The sequence below is a fragment of the Electrophorus electricus genome, chromosome 23, assembly GCF_013358815.1.
Source record: "Electrophorus electricus isolate fEleEle1 chromosome 23, fEleEle1.pri, whole genome shotgun sequence".
Taxonomy (NCBI): Eukaryota; Metazoa; Chordata; class Actinopteri; order Gymnotiformes; family Gymnotidae; genus Electrophorus; species Electrophorus electricus.
Genome location: NC_049557.1, coordinates 7,557,705 through 7,579,652, shown reverse-complemented (window position 1 = coordinate 7,579,652; position 21,948 = coordinate 7,557,705). Strand labels below are relative to the sequence as shown.

The 21,948-nt window shown below is 42.8% G+C and overlaps 2 protein-coding genes across 5 annotated transcripts in view; both read left to right on the top strand.

The window, feature by feature from the left end:
* Window positions 1-3,258, top strand: part of irak1 (interleukin-1 receptor-associated kinase 1) — an 8,691-nt gene extending 5,433 nt beyond the window's left edge. Inside the window, exons 11-14 of one of the 3 annotated variants that reach the window (XM_027007583.2) lie at window positions 1-191; window positions 1,398-1,851; window positions 1,984-2,091; window positions 2,689-3,258. The exon at window positions 1-191 is cut by the window's left edge and continues 34 nt beyond it. In XM_027007583.2, the coding sequence (XP_026863384.2) occupies window positions 1-191; window positions 1,398-1,851; window positions 1,984-2,091; window positions 2,689-2,747 (812 nt within the window). In that variant the 3' untranslated portion in view covers window positions 2,748-3,258. Of the gene's footprint in view, window positions 196-1,379; window positions 1,852-1,983; window positions 2,092-2,688 lie in introns of those variants that run through there. The other 2 variants (XM_027007582.2, XM_035521795.1) reach the window with 2 other exon arrangements.
* Window positions 3,259-3,886: 628 nt separating this feature from the next.
* hcfc1b (host cell factor C1b) lies at window positions 3,887-21,910 on the top strand. 2 transcript variants are annotated; one of them, XM_027007602.2, is made up of 28 exons: window positions 3,887-4,159; window positions 5,722-5,923; window positions 7,062-7,210; window positions 7,606-7,766; window positions 7,991-8,199; window positions 8,681-8,765; window positions 9,099-9,205; window positions 9,404-9,583; window positions 9,849-10,181; window positions 10,474-10,625; window positions 10,845-11,039; window positions 11,483-11,707; window positions 12,091-12,195; window positions 12,376-12,580; window positions 12,924-13,066; window positions 13,189-13,327; window positions 14,294-14,499; window positions 14,667-15,453; window positions 15,569-15,711; window positions 16,050-16,295; window positions 16,776-17,028; window positions 17,249-17,557; window positions 18,024-18,142; window positions 18,265-18,402; window positions 18,568-18,753; window positions 18,888-19,185; window positions 19,396-19,459; window positions 19,702-21,910. In XM_027007602.2, exons 2-28 carry the CDS (start codon window positions 5,728-5,730, stop codon window positions 19,739-19,741), a joined length of 5,373 nt encoding a protein of 1,790 aa, XP_026863403.2. In that variant the 5' UTR covers window positions 3,887-4,159; window positions 5,722-5,727; the 3' UTR covers window positions 19,742-21,910. The 2 variants fall into 2 exon arrangements, with proteins under 2 accessions (XP_026863403.2, XP_035377804.1); XM_035521911.1 differs by lacking the exon at window positions 3,887-4,159 and adding an exon at window positions 4,680-5,500.
* Window positions 21,911-21,948: the final 38 nt, after the last annotated feature.

Genomic DNA, 21,948 nt, shown 5'->3' with positions numbered 1-21,948 from the left:
GAGACTTCAGTAAAAGGAAGTATTCTCAGGAGACAGGCTTTTCTCAGGCAGCGGAAAACATCTGTACAAAACATCTGGATCCTAAACTGCTGAAAGACGGCTTGTCTGCCCCTCATGGGTCCAGGGAAATCTCTCAGCTGGCCTGCCGCTGCCTAGACCGACGAAGAAAGAAAAGACCTCTGATGACCGAGGTAGGTCAGCCATGGTTTTCTTCCATCACACCACTTATGATGTATGTTTTAATTTAATTAAGTAGTTTCATATATATTTACCAAAACTAAGTCCAAAATGAATAAAATTACATTTTTTACAACATTAGACACTTAACAACAAGAAGCAACGTCCTTAATAATATTAAATGCTGCAATTTTGCTGATTTTCTTTTGGAGTGCCACACTAAAATAGAAGTGGAATACATCTTTGTAATTCTAATAGGTGATACAGATGTGTAAGATGAGGCATTGATGGAGAAGTGTAAGATAATGCATGAGCCAGTAAAAGAAATTAAATATTTGACTTTTTAAATATAAGGTAGTGGTCATTATACAACGCCAACCTGCGGTTCACAATAATGCATGCAATAATGTGTGCAAAAAGTGTTACTATTTGCAATAGACTGTTATGCTAAGTAAATATTTAAAAGTCATCAGCATTGGCATATCAAGTTGTATTATAATCCATTTGGAATAAAAATTTGCACTGAATCAGTTTAATTTTTGTACTCTTGGAGGTCAAGCACGACATTAATACAGTGGGATGGGGTGAGAGGGACTCGTGATTATTGATCATGTAAATGTATGTTTATCTTGATAATGCATTAGATGCAAAGGTTCTGGTATCTGACTTGCGTGTTCATATTTTTTATAGTAAAGTTTATAAAATAACATGGGATTATGCTGTGTTAAACAAATATTCACTGTCTTAGTTTTTAGATTCTTCAAAGAATCCTCCCTTTTATTACGCTTGATTACTACTTCTAGCGTGAGACTGAAGTTCTGAATAAAAAAACTATTTGCAGAGGGAATTTTTTTTCTTGTTTTTTTTTTTTGTTTTGTTTTTTACATAGGAAAAATTCATATGTAGGTTAAGTTTCACTATTTATATTTGTGTTGGAAACAAATGTAATCATATAAAATATTAGATTAAAATGCATTTAAGACTGAAAAACATTCTCGTGTGTCAACTTCAGACTAGTACTATATGAACAAATAATCTACTTCAGGTAACTTACTACTGATGCTTAAGTGGGTACTAATTTTAATATCCTTAAAAATGTATTTTGTACATAAGCCTTGCTAACTGACAGATGTACAACTCTTTTTATATGCTTGTTTTTTTGTTTACATTCACAATTTTATACTGGAATTAATTTTAAGTAGAATATTCTGTTTTACCAGGTCTTTAAAACGGTTGAAGATGTGTATGCAGGCTTGAAGGACTTCTGCAGATCTGGCATAGTCAAAACATCTCCTGCTCCTCCCCATCTATCTCCCCCAAACTCACTGCGCTCTGACAACTGCTCTCTGGACTCTCTCACTCATCGCTTCTCTAAGCTCGGTCCCCAAGAGGACACTTACTGCTGCACCCACAAACATAGCTCCCCCTGTCCCTCTTCGGCAGTGACTCATTCACAAGACCCCAAGTCAGGAAGAAGTGAAGGATCATGGAATGAGCTGCATAACTCTGTTCATGCACCCTGTGAATCTGATGAGAGTCAGGGCTTCTCGCAGTGTTGGGCGTCTCCATGCGCATCTCAGAGCAATAAATGTCCTGGTGGACACGGCGATCTTAATGTCTCACAGTCAAGTAGCTTCTCAATAGTTACACCACCCCTATCCAGTGTCAGTTCAGGTAAAAGCTTGAAGTTTAATGTATTACAAAAAAATAGTTGGCACTTAAGAAATCTCTCTATTTCAACCTAAAATCGAGTTTCAGTTGAACTTCTGCCACCCCATCCTACCCTGTGAATTTCTGCTTTTGCAGATGAGAGAGTTGTTATTAATCCAGTCAGGCAGCGCTTTGTAGAGAAAATGGCACTTTATGAGGAAGGCAGAATCCCAACTTCAGACCTTCTGTCATCAGCCACTCCATGTAAGTTCTGTAGGTGAATAGTGACTGTATATTCTCAGAAAGCCATACAGATGGAAATCTATCAAACATTTACATTCATTATGTGCATTTATGAAACAAAGCTGCACTCAAAAGATGATTATAATTTGGTAGCTAAGTGACTGATCTCTGTAACTGCCAGATATCTCAAGACTTATGAAATCAATAAGGTCCAGTCTTTTTTGTTCAAACAGGAAGAAAGTAAGTCATAGCTTGGTAGAGCTTGTGCTACACACTGGAGATGTTTTTCAAGACCTTACAAATTTACATTTATGGCATTTAGCTGACGCTTTTATCCAAAGCGACTTAAAATTATGACAGTACAATTTGAACAATTGCGGATTAAGGGCCCTTAGTCATGTACCTTAGTATTGCGCTACCACTGCCCTAGATAATTCTGAACAAATTTTGGAAATGTGGAAATATGTTGACTGGTTACTGTTCATCTCAGAATGGCTACAAAATTTGGTTTTGTGGCTTTAAAACATTTTTTATTTTGTATCATGATTTACACAATAAAGGGGCTTACATATTGGTATATCTTTGAAATGCTTTAATGAACTATGCTCACCATTGCAGATGAAGTGAGGAATACTCAAACAAGGGAACCAGAAGAGAGCGATGAGTTTGCTAGCTAGGCCACTGGAACTGACTCATACTGAAGTTCAAGGCCAGCACTTACTCCCTCTCCTGCTGAGGTACAGCAATAGAACCAACGCTTAAGAAGAAATCAGACACAACAGACTTTAGGTGGTGGTCGCGACTTCCTAAAATTAAAGTTCTCAACAGCAAATGGTTACTTTGACTACTACTGTCTACTATTGAACTACAGACAATAATATACATGACAAAAGCAAATTGTGTGTTATGTAACCACTGCATTGCAGAATGCTCATTTATGAACTATGACAAGAATGTGCAGTATTGTTGTGAGATTTAATGTTGAAACTCTTAAAAAGGGACACTGGATAAGGTGCATGTACTAAGTTTAGCACCAGGGCTTAGAATGTCTTATTCAATAAAGACTGAACACACACTGGTAAAATCTGGCCATCAGCCAGGTTCAACATATTATGGGCAGTCCTTACACTTAAACATCATGTGTAATGTACTTTTAAATATGTGTATTTGGCTGATTGATTTAATGTGTGGGGGGGGGGGGGGTTGACACGACCAAAAATCTCCGTTTCATGTTTTTTAAATTAGTTTACACTTTGACAGTTTATGTTCAGAATGTATGCAGTGATGTAGACAGTGTTGCACAGTGTTGTCTTTGTGATTTTTCTATAAATATCAACACATTAAAAGGTTATATTTACTTTTCTTGTATTCATGTTCACATCACTTTTTTTTGTTGTTGCTATTTTGAGGTTTAGCTAGTTTTACTGCAGAAACAGTCCACTAAACTTGTTTCTCACAGTGAGTGACTTGATGCACTATGCTAACCCAACCATTCTGTCAACTGTATTGCACTGATATTCCAATACTGGTTTTATGGTAGATATTAAATCTTGAAAAAAATAAAATATTAACATGTTAAATTTAAAATATTAAATATCTAGTCGAGCATGTATACTTTTTGTTGTCTACATTAGACGATCATTTATGTTTATTGTTTGTAAAATCTTTGTATTTAAGAAATTTTGCGACTATAAAACCCAACCGGAATGCAATACTTAGTTTAACAGTGTTTTTCATTAGCTATCTTCTGCTTGGTCAGGAAAGGAAAAACAGTGGGATAACGGGCCAAATGCAATGATGAGTATATCGCACTACGATAGCGTTTAGATTATATGATAGTGCACCGCCGTACCGTTAAAAATGAAGGCTCTACGGAGAGCGCAAAAAGATTTCGCCATCTGCACTAGTGGCTGAGGCAAAGGAGCTGTGGACATAATTACCGAAGGGGTTGTCAAGAAGATGGCGGCTTCCTGGGCGGCATGAAAGGATGTAGAGTTAGCAATATCTACAGAAAAAGACATACGCGGGGTTGAATTCGTTTACTGAGTGTCTCCCTCGAATTTATTATTAAAATTACAACTCGGAACGAGTAAGTATTTTATGCTACGAGATGAGCCAGTCTAAATACTTTGCACCATTCCGATGACGGCTAACGGTACATCCGCCATTTTTCTTGAGGGAAGCTAGCAAGAATCTAGAGGTAGAACAATAATAGAGGGAACTGTAAAATACGCATAATGCCACTCTCCATGATGAGTGAATAAAAACACCAAAAATTAAACATGTAATATTTTTTCTGTCATACTGATTGTTTCCGCAGAGGTTTATTTAGCCGTGGCAGCCATTTAAGCTACCTAGCTAGCTAAATATTTCAGCTAGCGCATGGCTAAGTTAATAGCCAGCTAGCACAAGCAACTTATTATTTGCGACACTCGTGTTTGCTTTTCAGTTGCAATATTGCCTACATATATTATTTTGATTATGGCTATATTTCAACGTAGACCTTGAAAACGGTTAGCATGCTAGCTAGCGATGGAGGCGCATTTTGATAGGAGAGGATTGTTTGGTTTTTTGGTCAAGATGGCGGCACCCAGACAGGAGAGGCATGAACATCGAAAATCTTAAACTAATTTAAGAAAACATTAATAATAACAATTTTACAGCGTGGAGATAATTGAAGCAGTATTTATTCTCATGCGGTCATGATGGATAGTCATATTCTTAAATTAATTTAATAATTAACAAAAATATATCTGGCTAGCTGGTATAAAATTCGTTTTTTTGGGGGGGCGGCGGGGGTTCACCGCCCATTTTTGTTCTGACGTTAGCTAGCCCACTAGCTTAGCCATCTAGCAACCTAGCTATAATATTACCATTATTATCTTTTCCATTAGGTACATTATTACCGTTACCATTAGCTACATTATTATCTTTAACAGTACTTATTATAGTCACCATTATTAACATTTGCCATGATTACCTTTACCATTAGCTACGGGCTGCTGACTGGTTTGTTTAGTTGTTAGCAAAGCTACAAGATGGCGACACCCATGGACTCGCACCGCTTTTCTCTTGAAGATAACTAACAGACAAACGGGAGTTTCTTGAAAGTGATCTCTGATGAATGCGGGGGGGAGACGATCTGCATTGCGAATGACTGCACATGATGCACAAGGCTGCGGCAATCTAACAAAAATCCCGAAGATATTAGTTTGTTTTACCGGCGTGTCTGTTTGTTGCAAAGCGTCTACCGCTAAAATGGCGGCTTCCATGGATTTTAGCTAGCTGGCTACATTTGTGTGGTCTGCTAACCTGTTTAAAAACTAGTTAGTTGGCGAGCTGTTGCTATTTTGAAGTGCTCCAGTGTAGCACTAAATTATAATGGACTAGTTGCTTTGTTTTAAGAAAAGAATTAATCAGGCACGATTAGGTGATTATTTGCACTTATATCGACCTACTTGGCTGTCACAACTATTGTAGCTTTAGCGACTTGCTAGCTAACCCAGTTAGCACTGAGGGAATTAACTCCTGTTAGCTAGCTGGCTAATAACTGGCTAAGAAGCTACACTGAAGAAGTTACATTGTGTAATATTACAGAATTTGTAATATCTAAGGTAAACCAATTTGAATTGGATTTGTTTCTCGTTAAAGAGGAAAATGGCTTCTTCTGGTACCGTGACGTCTGGGACTTCGGGTTCGGTACTACAGCCGCGGTGGAAGCGGGTACTCGGGTGGTCTGGCCCGGTTCCTCGCCCTCGACACGGCCATCGGGCTGTCGCGATTAAGGAGCTTATGGTGGTTTTCGGAGGAGGTAATGAAGGAATTGTCGATGAACTCCACGTATATAACACAGGTAATATCTTACATAATTTACACAGAATCAATACCGATATATGCATACAACGTAAATGAAATCAAATGATAAGCCGCTGGAGTAAAATAAAAATTGAGTAATACGTTAGCTAGTTACCAAGCTAGCTAACGACTAGCAAGATAGCCAGGTGCATTGCTAAATAGATTTGGCTGTAAAGCAATGGTTAAGTCGTCGGATTTATTTATTCGGCTGTCTATTTAATTAACATAACTAGATACTTATTGTGTGAAAGTCTTACATGTGAAATATTTTGTGCATGAGTTGTCATGTCGATCGTCTGATCTTGTTACGCAAATAAGAGCAGTTGGTGATACGCTAGCTACAGATCCTCGTTAGCTAACTTGCTAACGTTACCATATAAAATACTGCAGTTGTACTCCCGTAGTGTTGGTAATGCACATTCGGTTGTTAGCTAGCCAGATATTTATTTATTTACTATTGAGGTGTGTTTATATTCAGCAATTGCTGTAAACTACTCAGTGTAATAAATGTCCTTGTCGTGATAGTAGTGCTGCATAATATTTAGAGCTGCTTGTTGTTGTATGAAAAGCTACCGCAGTGGTGTTACCGGAATTGTATAACTTGGATGGCTATCTTAGCCATCACGCTGTTAGCAGTTTCAAAGCGTCGGCTAATGCTAGTTAGAAAGCTAAGATTTTTTGAGCTAGCCTGTCGCCGCGAGACGTCTAGCCAGCCCGCGAGAACGTAGAATGGAGGGAAAAATGCAAAGAGAAATGGCGGGTTAATAGAACAGACTACGTCATCACGTCAACAAACTCCACCCCCCCCCTTAATTCCCGCATTGCTCTGTAAATATTTACGATACTGTTGATTTGTTTTTGCCTGATGTGCCTGTTTTAATATGAAACGCGGCATCATGGCTACACTAAGTTCCTGGAAAGCTGTGAAAAAGAAATGTAGAATAAACTTAATTGTTGCTAAGTCAAGTCACGTGTTGTATTTCACTGGTTAATCATACAGTCTTAAAAGATTACAACTATCCCACTGTTTTGTAATACTGTCTATAAAAGCGCGGGGGGGGGGGGGGGGGGGCTTCTATGTGTTGGTTCATTACACTGGAATGTTATTAACCAATGTCTTGGTTGTTCCACTGCAGCAACCAATCAGTGGTTTATTCCAGCTGTCAGAGGTGATGTTCCACCTGGCTGTGCTGCTTATGGGTTTGTGTGTGATGGCACCCGACTTCTGGTATTTGGAGGCATGGTGGAATATGGAAAATACAGTAATGATCTCTATGAGCTACAGGTAATTGCCAAATATTAACTTGATTAATTCTTAATCTTTACAATGAATAACTGGTGTATGTCTCATACCTTCTCTATCTGGCAAAGTTTAGAGGTCCATCTGCTACTTTCATTAGGTTGATCATGAGCTAAGTTTACTGTTTTAGAGCAGTAAGAGCATCTGACTATATAGCCAAGTACCTGATAGCCCAACAATTACATCTTACAAACATTTTGAATTGCCAATTAATTTTTACTGTGTGGTGTTTGTGGATCATGCATTTTATAATAACTGAGCGTTACCCCTTTCATACTGAGAGATTTGCCATTGTCATGCAACCCTCACCAAGGTTTATTGTTTCTAACAAAATGGCAGTGCTCTGCTTTAGTCAAGCTGAATGTGATTTCTTTTTGCAGGCCAGTAGATGGGAGTGGAAAAGGCTGAAGCCAAAAGCTCCAAAGAATGGCCCACCCCCATGTCCCCGCCTGGGCCACAGCTTTTCTCTGGTGGGAAACAAATGCTATCTGTTTGGAGGTCTTGCCAATGACAGCGAGGACCCCAAAAACAATATTCCAAGGTAGGCAGCCAATTTGACGTATTTTACACCTTTGTGTCTTTTTTTTTTTTTCACATTCCATGAGGTGTAAATTTATGCGCTTTCAGCACCTTTCATGCTCTGCCGTGGTGTTCACTGAAAATATGCGAGTGATTTGGAATAGCAGCTGATTGTCTGTTGCCTCAGACTGGATTTGCTGAGAATTACAGAACAGTAATGTCAATTTTCCCAACCCTCACACGCAGATACCTAAACGACTTGTACACGCTTGAGCTGCGTCCTGGGTCGAACGTGGCAGGCTGGGATATCCCCATCACATATGGGGTTCTGCCCCCTCCTCGCGAAAGCCACACTGCTGTGGTTTACACAGAGAAGGCCTCCAAGAAGTCTCGCCTTGTCATCTATGGAGGCATGAGTGGCTGTCGCCTTGGAGACCTCTGGACATTGGACATAGGTGAGAAACTGAGAATGGTGGTGTCTTGTAACGTTTTAGCTAATGTCCACTTGGAAGAAGCAGATGGTAGATTTATTTAAAGTAGAAAATATTTAAAGATACTTTATATAAAGTATAAAATACTAAACAATAGTTTTGAATAGGGAAATGCAAACTGATAACATTTGCAATTAATGCATAGAACATGTACAATTCTTTTTATCTGATGCAAATAAATGACAACATTGTGAGCAATGATGTTGATTTGTACTTGGTAGGAACTTCAAACAGCCTAATGAGCATAAATTAAACAAACACCTTTGTGGGATACCAGCACCTCACATTAAGAAAAGAAATTTTCATCTAAAAATGATTAAAAACAAATTTTAATTATGTTTCAAAAACAATTTGTGGTCTGTTTCTGTAATGGGACCAGCCTACAGAGTCTACTGTTTTCCAGCAGCTTTGAATGAATATTTCATAAACACGTTTTGTCCTGCAGACACTCTGACATGGAATAAGCCCACCATCAGTGGCATGGCTCCCCTCCCTCGCAGCCTCCACTCAGCTACTACCATAACCAACAAGTGAGTGCTGTTTTAACTAGGGCAAGATAAACAGCACCTTTAAAACGCTGTACCTCTGGGTTGTTATGCACCTGGGATATGTTGTCTCTTTATATCTTCCAGTTATAGACAAACTGTATTAGGCACCTTGCAAACATATCTTTTAGTTAAAGCTGCCTTTATGCTTTATTGCTTAACATTGCCTATGCATTTGTGGCTTTAAAATCCATGAATACCTCTTTTTAAACTTTAGTCTTCTAGAAATCAAAAGGGGGGGAAAGGTATGTTTTGTAACTGTTTAGGCATGAATAGTGACTGGATTTACAGTTAATGTACTATTGCTGATTACTCTAGAATGTATGTATTTGGTGGCTGGGTGCCTTTGGTGATGGATGACGTGAAAGTGGCTACTCATGAGAAGGAGTGGAAGTGCACAAACACACTAGCATGCCTGAATCTTGGTAGGTTTCTGGTAATGCGCTAATTTGCAACCCATCTGACGATGGGGTAAATTTGTTCAGAAATGTGTAAAACCCTCTACCACTGTACAGCTTCAATGCAATAATCATACCTGATTATATTGTGGGGGTGGGTGAATGCTTCTCTCTCTCTCTCTCTCTCTCTCTCTCTCTCTCTCTCTCTCTCTCTCTCTCTCTCAGACACAATGACCTGGGAATCCATTTTAATGGACACTTTGGAAGACAACATCCCAAGGGCTCGAGCGGGACACTGTTCTGTAGCCATCAACTCCAGGCTGTATGTCTGGAGCGGCAGGGATGGCTACCGCAAAGCCTGGAACAACCAGGTGTGCTGCAAAGACCTCTGGTACCTGGAGACAGGTGGGTTCATCTGGCTGAGTTGCCTCAGAAAGGAGTAGTTCAACATGAATTATAATCTGGATGGTGTTCTTTTATGTTACCACAATTTAATACTCTGCCTGAGTTCTCTCTTTGCATCCTTTAGTTTTATTCTGTAATTTTCTGGGGGGGTATGTGAGGTTATTTACAAGAAATACTGCATAATGGGAGTTGCGCACAATGCCCATGGCATTAGTGCTTCTTGTGTGCTTTTTTACAACCGTTGAAAACCCACTGTTTCCTGCAGAGCGTCCCCAGGCTCCGTCGCGTGTGCAGCTTGTCCGTGCCAACACCAACTCTCTGGAGGTGAGCTGGGGGCCGGTGCCCACTGCCGACACCTACCTTCTGCAGCTGCAGAAGTACGACATCCCAGCAGCAACTGCAGCCACCTCGCCCAGTGTGGCCTCTCCCACCTCCTCCTCTCTGCCTGCCAACTCTCCTAAAAGCCCCGCCCCGGCCGCCGCTGCTCCTGCCTCCCAGAGCATGCCCCTGACTGGGGTTACGCTTGTGCCCCAGGTCCCCTCACCCATCGCCTCCACACCTGGGAGTCCACTTGCGGCAGCCTCACCCAGAGGCCCAGGTAGGAGTTAGGACTGCACAGTGCTTGAACAATACCAAATTGTATAGTACTGTGGTTGAATGAATATTAAATTATTATTGGCTAGGATTGATTTGAAGGTGTTTACTGAAACTGGAAAGTTCTAGTCAAGCTTAGTCACCATTCTGGCCAAAAGCGACATCAATAAACTGCAACATTAGCAGGCCATTGATGGTTATAAGAATTGGCATGCATTGTTTATATGGAAATCATTAACATTTATTTATTGTTGTTTTTGGTGATTTGTTTATATTTCCTCTCTGTACTTTTGCAGCCATTCTGAAAGTCGCTGCACCTCAGTCCACCGCGGGGACCTCCATTGTCACTGTGCGTCAGGCCAATCAAGGGGGAAAATCCCCAGTCACTGTTGCTTCGCTTCCTGCTGGAGTCCGTATGGTCGTCCCTGCACAGAGCACTCAGGGAACAGTATGTGACCTCTGATGTAATTTCTAACCGAGCTCCAGTTTCCCCCAGAAGCACAATAATGTGAAACGCACCTTATGATTGAGTATGCAGGATGGTGCTGCTGCTTTCACCTTACAATGGATCCTTTTTTTCTGCAGAGAAATCTGAATCTCTCCTGGTCTTCTGTGTCTACTTTTCCACCAATCATTTATTTTTCTTTAATTTCATTGTTTACTTTAGCCAATTGGTAGCAGCCCCCAGATGAGTGGCATGGCTGCTCTGGCAGCTGCTGCTGCCGCCACCCAGAAGATTCCACCCTCCTCCGCGACCACTGTGCTGAATGTTCCTGCAGGAGCCACCATAGTGAAGACTGTTGCTGTGACCCCAGGGTCCACAAGTCTGCCTGCTACAGTGAAAGTAGCCTCGCCAGTAATGGTGAGCCACCCCCCCCCCCCACCCCCCTTTTTTTTTCTAATTTACTTTTATTTATTTAGAACCCTTCTGGATATTTACAGTTGGAAACAAGAAAGTGAGGTGTTTAAAAGTAATTTAGTGTTTTAAAAATCTTTTCTTTTTTTTTCTTTTTTTTTTTGTGGAGACCCATGTTACTCTCAGTAATAGATCAGTAGGCCCCTGTGCTAAGAGAAGAAGCTTAGAGGTATATGTCAAAGATGAAGTAAACTGAAAAATGACTCATCATTTTATCTACCACATGAAAGTAGATGTCTTTCCAAGATCATGGAGTTAACTTAACAAATTGTGTAACACAAAAGTACAATTGGTTTCCTTTCAAATCGTTTGTATGTCCTATATCTGTCGAATGTGTTCTGCTTGTCTTCATATGTAATGAAGTGTTAACATCTCTCTTGCTATCCCAGGTGAGTAACCCAGCGACCCGCATGCTGAAAACAGCTGCCGCTCAGGTGGGGACATCGAGCATCTCCACCCCCAACACCCCAACGCGTCCCATCATCACCGTACACAAATCTGGCACTGTGACAGTAGCTCAGCAGGCCCAGGTGGTCACCACTGTGGTTGGAGGAGTCACTAAAACCATCACCCTGGTCAAGAGCCCACTCACTGTGGGCAGCGGTGGGACTCTGGTGAGAAGGAGTAACCAGAATGATTTGGCTTGTATATTTTGATGAAATTAGAGAATTGTTGTTTGAGCATAGGTACATTCAATAGACTAAATCTTGTGACCAACTCCTTTTGAAGGTGTTTCATTTTTTTTCTTTCCTCTCCCCTTTAGCATTTTTTCTGCATCACCAGAAATTTCTGTGGTCTTTTGTTACTAAGTTTGTTTTGCATGCTTTGTCATTTATGTACTTCTAGTTCTCTGTGTCTAATGCTGCTGTCTACACACCAGATGCATTAGGCTCACTAGGAGTGAGGCTTTGCTCCTGGTAATGGTGTTTACCCCAGGAGCTTTGCACAGTGGCTTGTCAGAGTGCTCAAGGTTTGGATGTTCCTTTTTTTTCCTCAGATCTCTAGCCTGGGCAAGGTGATGTCTGTGGTACAGACCAAACCAGTACAGACCTCTGCAGTCACTGGACAGGCTGGGAGCAGTCCTGTCACTCAAATTATACAGGTCAGAACAGCAGGATCTTGAGAGTTCACACTCATGTTGTGGTTCTCAACACTGCCCCAAAAACCATATACTTTTATGTGTTTACCCAAAATGCATGGGGAATTAGTGTATCATGGTTTGATAAATGATTTGTGATTTTAAATTTTTTTGTTTTGGTGATCTTGCACTCCTGTCTCCCAGACTAAGGGTCCCTTGCCAGCAGGCACCATTCTGAAACTGGTCACCTCTGCAGATGGCAAGCCCACTACCATCATAACGACCACACAGGCAGGCAACACGGGCACCAAACCCACCATCCTGGGCATCTCCCCTAACACCACCACCAAGCCTGGCACCACCATCATCAAGACCATCCCCATGTCTGCCATCCAGCAGGGAGCTGCAGGTGGGGACTAGCACATTTTCTTTCATTTTAGAGCACTGAGTCAGACCTGAGATCAGGTAGTGGGGTTTGATGAACTGGCTTGTTGTTTTGTACAGAAAAAGCTAAGATGATGATGATGATGATGATGATAATACAATAATGGCCTTTCTGTATAAAAAACAAAACAAAACAAAAAAAAACTATTAACTGACACAACTTGCTTTTCAGTATGTTTTGAACAAGACCATTGACAGTCTATAGAAATTTTGATGAAAAATAAGGTGTGTTGATTTGAAGTTGCCTGTTGACGTGGATGTTGTTTGCATTGTTTATTTATTAAACTTGTTTAAACTGTACCTGGCAGGTGCCACCAGTAGCCCTGGCATCAAGTCTCCAATCACCATCATCACCACAAAAATGGTCACGCCTGGCACTGGCACCCCAGGCAAAATTATCACAGCTGTGCCAAAATTGACTGCAGGAGCCGGGCAACAGGGGGTCACGCAGGTGAGCTGCCTTTTGACCTTTAGACATCATGGCCTTGTTGGAGCTTGCTAAATTGTAAATTTTAACTTTGTCAAACAATCAACAAGCCACATTAATATTCTTTGTGTCATGGTTTTTCCCAGGTTGTTCTGAAGGGGGCGCCAGGGCAGCCTGGCACCATTCTACGCACCGTGCCTATGGGTGGCGTGCGCCTTGTGTCTCCTGGCACTGTCTCTGCTGTCAAACCCACGGTTACCACACTAGTGGTAAAAGGAACCACAGGTAAAAACTTCACAGCTCTGCTGTAGGTTTCTTTAAAAATCCCATTGTATTTTTATGGTATGCCTGATATAACGTATGCTTTTATTTAGGGCTGGCCGATATGGAAAAAATCTTAACACAATTTGTTTTTCAGTCAATATCATTCATTTGATATAAATCAAATCACTGTTTTTGTCAAACTGAAAGGTTCCTTGTCAGAAGTTGAACATTATACACCTGTATTTCACGTAAGATGGATATATATGTATAATAAACAAGTCTTAATTCTGACCAGTCAAAGCTTTCAAGTTTTATGGAACACAATTTGTTTTGTTGACTGCAAATAAATAAAACCATAATTCTAAAATCTTAAATCTAAATTCTTAAAACTGTCAAGTTTTACAGGAGAACACAAAGTAAATTCTTTAGTCAGTTCCGAATAAATAAATAAAGTATGTATTAATACATAAACAGTTACCTGTCTTTGTGGGAATATGCTTTAGAGTGCTTCTTTTGCTTCTTGTTGAACTTTAAATACCCCCCAAAAATCTCCACACTACCGAATTTCTCGGGCCATTTCTGTCAACAATCTCTTCGTCTTTTGAGCCTTGCGTTGTCTTGGGTTGTTCCGTTTGGTAATGCTATTGTTCAAGTTTTCGTTTAGCATCTGGGCTGCTACCGGCTGCTACTCCTATGTTCTGTAATGTGTCCATAAATCTGACGTGGCTCTAACTGTTCCAGGCACATGATTGGTTTGCCGCGGCACTATTCTCATTATCACTGAGTTTTCGTGTTGTCTGTAAAAACATGGAAGGAAGTTATTTCAAAGTAATTATCGTTTTATCGCCCAGTCCTACTCTTCTTATTGTGCTGTTTCTACTTTTAATACTCATGTCCCCTAACGTACCTTTCTTGTACCAAACTGGTATTTATAATGAATATTTTCCCTCTGAAATAACTTTTTATCCTCCAACCCCCTTGTTTCAGGAGTAACTACCCTGGGCAACGTGACCGGCACTGTCTCCACCACTTTGGCAGGGGGCAGTGTTGCTACTACCAACGCCAGCCTGGCTACTCCCATAACCACCCTGGGTACCATTGCCACACTTTCCAGTCAGGTCATCAGCCCAACAGCCATCACTGTGTCTGCAGCCCAACCGAGCCTGACTACCGTACCCACCGTGGCCATACAGGTAACGCAAAAGAAAGAAATGGGATATTCCTATTCGGTTAATATCTGTTATTTTTAAATATGAATTGAGCTGCTGTTTGAGGGAAGGTCCCTATAGATCTTTGCTGCTTTTTCTCCTTTCATTTTCTGAGCATGGTGAGTGGTCATATTATTGCTTTCCTCTTGCAGGCAGCTGCGCAGCCCACTCAGGTGACTCTCATTAGCACCCCTAGTGGTGCAGAGGCACAGCCTGTGCAGGACCTCCCAGTCTCCATCCTGGCGTCACCTACCTCAGAGCAGCCCTCCACCACGGGGTCAGAAGTTGGCGACACACCTGGTGATGTAACTCTGGTCTGCTCCAATCCACCCTGCGAGACTCACGAGACAGGCACCACCAACACTGCCACCACGGCTGCCGCCAACATGGGATCAGAGCGGGTGTGCTCCAACCCGCCCTGCGAAACGCATGTGACCGGCACCACCAACACGGCGACCATGGCTTCGGCCGACATGGGCCGCGTGCAACAGGTGTGCAGCAATCCGCCATCGGAAACTCACGACACGGGTACCACCAACACAGCCACAACTGCCAGCTGCAGCATGGGCTCCCAGGAGACGGGGATCGTGGACAGCAGCACAGCATCTCAGCAGGCCACGCTGACCCTGCCCACCACCACGCAACTGGCACAAGTGTGCTCCAACCTGCCGTGTGAAACCCATGAGACAGGCACCACCAACACAGCCACAGTTGCGGTAGCAGGCGGAGGAGTCCGGCAGGTTTGTTCCAACCCGCCATGTGAGACACACGAGACCGGTACCACCAACACAGCCACGCAGGCATCCTCAAGCATGGGCAGCGGGGAGACCAATACAGTGCAGAGAGTGTGCTCCAACCCACCCTGCGAAACCCATGAGACGGGCACCACCAACACGACCACCACCGCCACCAGCAGCCTCGAGTCAGCTGACGGCACAGGTATGTGGATGTATATATCCAACTACTTGAGAAGTTGTGTTTCTGCTGTCTAAACTTTTAGACTGTTTAGAAGTTTCAGTATGTTCAGCTCAGTGATGTTGGCTTTTTCATGCAGTTCATCAGAGTGGTGAAGGGCAAGAAGACACTGGCACTGGGGCTGAAGCCACATCAACTACAGAACCAGCAAATCCCACAATTCAGAGCAGAGCAGTAACCACGGTGACACAGGCTACACCCACCCCAGGACCTTCTGTCCCGGTACGTCTTTGATCTTTTTCCAATCATATGAGTAGTGTTGTTGATGCTTTTTATAAAGTGGTCTAACACAACAGATTCCACCCATCAAGGGCTTGAGTTCAGTAGAATCAGGAGTGTTGGTCCTTATACCCTGCATCACGGTTGAATGTTTGATTTGGTTTGATGGGACAGTATGCACAATCAGATTGTGTGTGTGTGTGTGTGTGTGTGTGTGTGTGTGTGTGTGTGTGTGTGTGTGTGTGTGTGTGTGTGTGTGTGTGTGTGTGTGTGTGTGTGTGTGTGTGTGTTCACTGATGCAATACCCATCATGCTGTTGCCTGTGACATTGCCCCCTGCAGGAGATCTCGTCCATGGCGGGTTCGGCTGCCATGGTGGAGGCCTCGGGTGAGGCCGAGGCGATGGAGCAGGGAGAGTCCGAGGCGCTGGCCACCGGTGACGAGCCCATGCAGACTGAAGGCGAGCTGAGCGAAGAGGGGGCTGTCAGGGTCGTTGCTATCGAAGAGGGTGCCGCCGGCGAGGCAGGGACCATGCTGCAGGTGCATGTTGCCATGGAAGCGCAGCCTGGCCAGGGCGAGCAGGCTGAGGTATGATGTCATTGTTTGATTATTGTTTGGTTTTGATTTTTATTTAGTTAAAACATTGGAACATTTTGACACCCCTTGTTTTCTTTTCATAGTAGAATTGCTTTTTTTTAAGGTGCTCCTTCCCATTTAAATTTGTGTTCTTTTGAGCAATTTGTGCATTTATAATTGTATGGTTGTGTAAGCACGGACTGTAAAAGCGTGGATTTGTAAGGCTCTTCATTTACCAATGTGAAGGAAATTATGGTTGGAAAAATTATGGTGGGTGACTCATTTTTAGCTGACACTTGATTTACAGTTGATTCACACCCACAAATGATACACAAATGTGTTTTCAATTAAATACATGCATCTTTCTTTCAATGCTCTAGCCATCAGGCTTTTTGGGTGTAATAAAGGTGGTCTAATGTAGTGACTTCTGTATTTAAAATAGTGTTAGTATTCCTAATACTATGGTCTGGGTGCCTGTATGTGTGCGCGCAGATGGAGCAGGGTGGTGAGGATGCAGAGGCCGTGGGTCTCGCGGGCCAGGACTCTGAGGCGTTGGCGCTGCCCCAGGAGCTGATGTCAGCAGAGGGGCAGCCTGCCACGCTGATGGTGACGGGGCTGACCCCGGAGGAGCTGGCCGTCACTGCTGCGGCAGAGGCTGCTGCCCAGGCTGCCGCCACAGAAGAAGCCCAGGCCCAGGCCCTCGCTATACAGGCTGTACTGCAGGCAGCCCAACAGGCTGTGCTCAGTGAGTGAACGCCACACAAGCTGACCTGTAATGGAAACATGAGTCACAGGAGTTAAAAGAAAATGATTTTTGTTTGTTTGCTGGCTATGCAGAATATACCTCAGGCCTTGTAGTCTGTCTTGATCATATCTCATATACACTTTCTCCTTATCTCCCTTTTCTCCTTTTTCTCCTTCCCTCCCCCATCTCCCTATCTCCCTCTCATCTGTCTATCTCTCAGATGAAGGAGACGGAGGGCAGGATGGCCAACAATCCACCACCATCCCCATCGTCCTCACTCAGCAGGAGCTGGCCGTTCTGGTCCAACAGCAGCAACAGCTCCAGGAGGCCCAGGCCGCGGCCGCAGCCGCTGCCCAGCTCCAAGAAGCTGACTCGGGCTCCGCCGCTCTGCCTACCGAGGGCCTGGCCCCAGCCGACAGCCTCAATGACCCCTCAGCCGAGAGCAATGGTCATGAGATGGCGGCGGCGGCAGCTGCCGCTGCCGTGACAGGACCTGTGGCTCAGCTTCTTCCCAGCACGTCAGCAGAGAGTGAGGACAGGATAATCACACCCAGAATCCCTGTAACACACTCCTGTGTTCCTGTGGCTCACCTGGTAGAGCAGGCAGAACATGGGGCTAATAACACTGAGGTCGCATTTGTTCTGAGATGTGTAAATCTCTCTGTAAAAGCGTGTCTGCCAAAAGCTTGGGGATGCCGTGTGGCCCAGCGTCCGATGTGTGGTTGGTCACTAGAGCCAGTTTTGTAGTCTGAAGCCCATTAAATTCACAGCCACAAGGATCCTGGTAATACAGCTTGGTATTTCTTTATACTGTAATAATTTGTTGCAGTAATACTATTACTCAGAATATGCTTGTAGCAGTCAAACTGCTCTCCTGTCTGAAATGGCCACGGGGGTCCAACCTGAGGAAAGTTGTGTGTTACTGGCATGGCATAAACTCTGTCCGGGCCCACTCTTATGAGCTTCATGACACTCGTTGGTACTCTTTCTTGCAGCTTTGGCTCCATCCAGCACGTTTGCCCTTTCCCAGCCGATGACGGTGGCCAGCCCCGCCAAGCTGCAGGCAGCCACTGCTCTTGCAGAGGTGGCCAACGGTATTGAGACTGCGGCTGGGGTGAGCTGCCTAATCTCATTATGCTGTTGTTGTAGCTAACCACCTGATATGTATTAGGTTGATGCGCTGTAGTGTCTTAATTCCTCAGGTTGGTCTTATTTTCCCCCTCCTTTCTTTAACAGAAGCAAGGAGCACCCCCTGCAGTTGTGAAGCCGCCAGTAAAGAAAGAAAACCAGTGGTTTGATGTTGGAATAGTCAAAGTGACCAACATGGTTGTCACACATTATTACATGCCATCTGATGATTCTGAGGTCACGGATGTAAGTTGAAATCAATTTGGTTCTTGTAAATTATAGCCTTCTCTTTAAGTTAAACGAGCATAACTGATATTTGTGTGATATGCATGTGTGGATGCAAGAGAGCATAAGATGAACAGCAGTAGTAAGTCCAGTGTTCACACGACTTTACTGGGAATGATGTTGCAGGATGATTCGGGAACCATACCAGACTACAGCCAGATGAAGAAAGTGGAGCTTGCTCCAGGCACGGCATACAAGTTCCGTGTAGCTGGCGTCAACGCCTGTGGCCGTGGCACTTTCTCTGAAGTGTCTGCATTCAAGACCTGTCTGCCTGGCTTCCCTGGAGCACCGTGTGCCATTAAGATCAGCAAGGTATGCCCTTAGGACAAACTCTCTTCTCCCTGACCTAAAGAAATACTTTTAAGCATTTTTGACGTAGCCTAACGCTCCTTTTACCCTAACTCTCCTTTTACATTGGTTTTCCATCCTGCTCCCCCTTCCTCCAGAGCCCTGATGGTGCCCACCTTACCTGGGAACCACCATCGGTGACATCAGGAAAGATCATCGAGTACTCCGTGTACCTGGCTATCCAGAGCTCGCAGACGTCCGAGGCTAAGGCGTCTGCTCCTGCGCAGCTGGCCTTCATGCGCGTGTACTGCGGGCCCAACCCCTCGTGCCTGGTGCAGACCTCCAGCCTATCCAATGCCCACATCGACTACACCACCAAACCCGCCATCATCTTCCGCATCGCTGCCCGCAATGAGAAGGGATACGGGCCAGCCACGCAAGTCAGGTGGTTGCAAGGTGAGGACACAGGAGGTGCCAGTGTTGTAGATGGAGCCTGACTTAACAGCGAATTTTCAAATCAAATTTACTGTCATTGCATTTGAATTTGAATTTTTAAGTGGATTTGGGTTCAGGCCTGTTGGAACTATGAGGGACCATAACTGCAATGCTGTGGCCCTCCCAAGACCATGGCTTAAATGTATGCTATGATTGATTTGTGGTTTGCAGAAACCAGTAAGGATGGATCTGCTGCCAAACCTGCAGCAAAAAGACCGGTCTCATCTCCTGATGCGTGAGTATCTTCATAATCTTCCTTATGAAGGACACACATAAAAGGATAAATCCAGTCCTCATTTTTCAGCGGAGAATCTCTTTTGACTATGTACCTTGGTCTAAAATATATACTAGGTGATGTCGGTTTCTTGAACATGATCCCTGCTTGACCTCACTTCCTGAATCGGTGGATACTTTTAAGGTAGTGTGATGCTTGCAGTGTTGAATATTTCCTGACCGCTGTTTGCTTCTCTGCTGCAGGAAAGGTACCGGTCCAAAAAAGGCCAGAGCTGACCAATGAGGAAGCCCCTCCCCCCTGAGACTAAGACCCATGACTGAATTCCTCCTCTTCCTGCCGATGCCTTGTCCTTGCCACACCTGTAACATCTACTATATGAAATGGCAGCATAACCAGGAAAAAAGAAAAAAAAAAGTCAAGATAATCTTTTTGTGCCCCACCCCGATCACTGGACATTTCTGGTGCCATGGACGCCTTATCCCTCCGTCGTCTTGGATTCATTTTAAAAAAATTTTTTGTTGTTTTCTTTTAAATCATAACTGTTCCTTCAGATAAACCGTTAAAAGCACATACTTTTTGCTCTTCCTAGCAATTTTGTGTGATCTATTTCAAATGGCAGCATTCAATCCGGTTGTTTTAGTTGTTTCTGGAGCTTTTTTTTCCCCCCTCCCTTTCTATGTATTTTTATTTTGGCTTATTGCAATACAAGCAATAGATAAAAGGAAAAAAAAAGTATCTTCACTCATTTGTCAGTTGAAGGTTTGTTTTTGGTTTTTTTTTCTCTTTCTTTCTTCGAGACGACAGGGAGGGACGCATCTCTGTTTAGGCACAGACAGCAGAAGGAAGGAGATTTGAACAGGACTGCAAACAATAAAGTCCTACCTGGAAGACCTGTCAAAAAGTGGAGCGTGGGGGGGGAAAATGAACAGCAGCACTTGGTGACCCTTCAGAGGAAAAGACTTCTTTCCTTCGAAAGACAAATCTGTAATTGTACATTGAATCTTGAGTCCAGTAGCCCATTATTACATCACTGTGTCTTCATACATTGGTGAGAGGAACAGATTTAAAAACTGTACTATTTTGTACCAAGGACGCAAGGACTCCAAACCTAGTAGATGAGGACACATGACCTTTTTTGCATTGCATCAAAAATACATCTTGTATAAAGAAGAAAAAAAAATCCCAAAAACAGTAAGCAGTGATGCAGAAGCTCTCTGTGTGTGGTTTATTTTTGTATTATTTTTTTTCTTTCTTTTTTAAAGAGCCCCTCCCCTCTCGTACATGTGCATCAGCGCAGTTTTAAAACTCAGTTTCTTGCTCATTCCTGTAGTCTGAGTGTGCTCAAGGGATTGTGAGGTAGCTTGTCCCCGGTGCCACAGTATTTTTACATCCCATATTAAGAAACCTTTCAAAAGATGATTTGGAAATTGGCATTTAGAATAAACTTTTTGTACTCTGGAGAAAGATGACCCACTTAAAAACAAGCTTGAGAATACTGAATAAAATAGTCTTTTGCAAGTTTTTTTTTTTTTTTTGGTCCTCCCAACTTGTATATTGTTGGACATTTAGAGGAGTCTTGCAAGAGTAATGCTTATGTTCCTCTTTCGTTCATGTTTCTCCTGTTAACCTTTCACTAGTCAATAGTTTATGTGAAATTTACTTTCTGAATATGGAGTTTCTGTGGAATATTTTTTTATATGCTTGTTTGTGAGTTGGTAGAGGTAAAAAGCAAAATTGGGATTCTTCTCATAGTGGAGAATGAGGCATTTTCATTATTCTTGGGGTCGTTCTTTGGGATGCAGGGTATAAATTCTCAGAGTGAAAAAGCTGAACCGAGATCGTCTTATTAATTGCGTTCAATATGATGTGAAAGGCAGAAGTGGAACCAACATCCGCACACTCACTCTGAATCGTTATACATGTGACCCTGGATGCTAGAATGGTGTTTAAAGATGGACTGATGTGAATGGAAATGAGCAACATTGCTTGGTTTGTTTTTCTGGAAGATGGAAATTGTTTGATGGATTATTGGCACAGCCAGCGTTTGAACTCAGCTGTAAATTAGTTCTTTCACGTAGCAAGAAGTAAAACAAAAAAAATCTTTGCCTTTTTTATATAATTATCTGTAACAAATGTTTTTACATGTTGTCATCTATTGATTGCTTTTGTGTCTTGACATATAAAAGTAATGGAAATCTGTCTCTGTGTTCATTTGCGTTGTGTTGCCTGCGGAATATCTTTTTTTTTTTTTTTTTTTTTTTTTTTTTTTTTGTCGTTGATGACTGTTTCTTCCGCTTATGTCTCTGAGATATGTACAAGTAATACGAAAGATCAGTAAGAAGTCAAATGTCTTTCTAATCCGAAACAAAATATGCGTTGGGATTTTATCACTGTTTATTAAAAATGAACACAAGACTACTTTACAAGGATAATAAATCATTTTAGAGAATACTCGTTTATGTAGTTGCCTTCTGAATCTATTGACCTTT

Bases quoted from the DNA above. Each gene is read 5' to 3' on its own strand.
- hcfc1b (XM_027007602.2), top strand. From the start codon at position 5,728: ATGGCTTCTTCTGGTACCGTGACGTCTGGGACTTCGGGTTCGGTACTA. The intron at 9,206-9,403 runs GTAGGTTTCTGG...TCTCTCTCTCAG, and splicing joins ACTAGCATGCCTGAATCTTG to ACACAATGACCTGGGAATCC. The intron at 9,584-9,848 runs GTGGGTTCATCT...TGTTTCCTGCAG, and splicing joins CCTCTGGTACCTGGAGACAG to AGCGTCCCCAGGCTCCGTCG.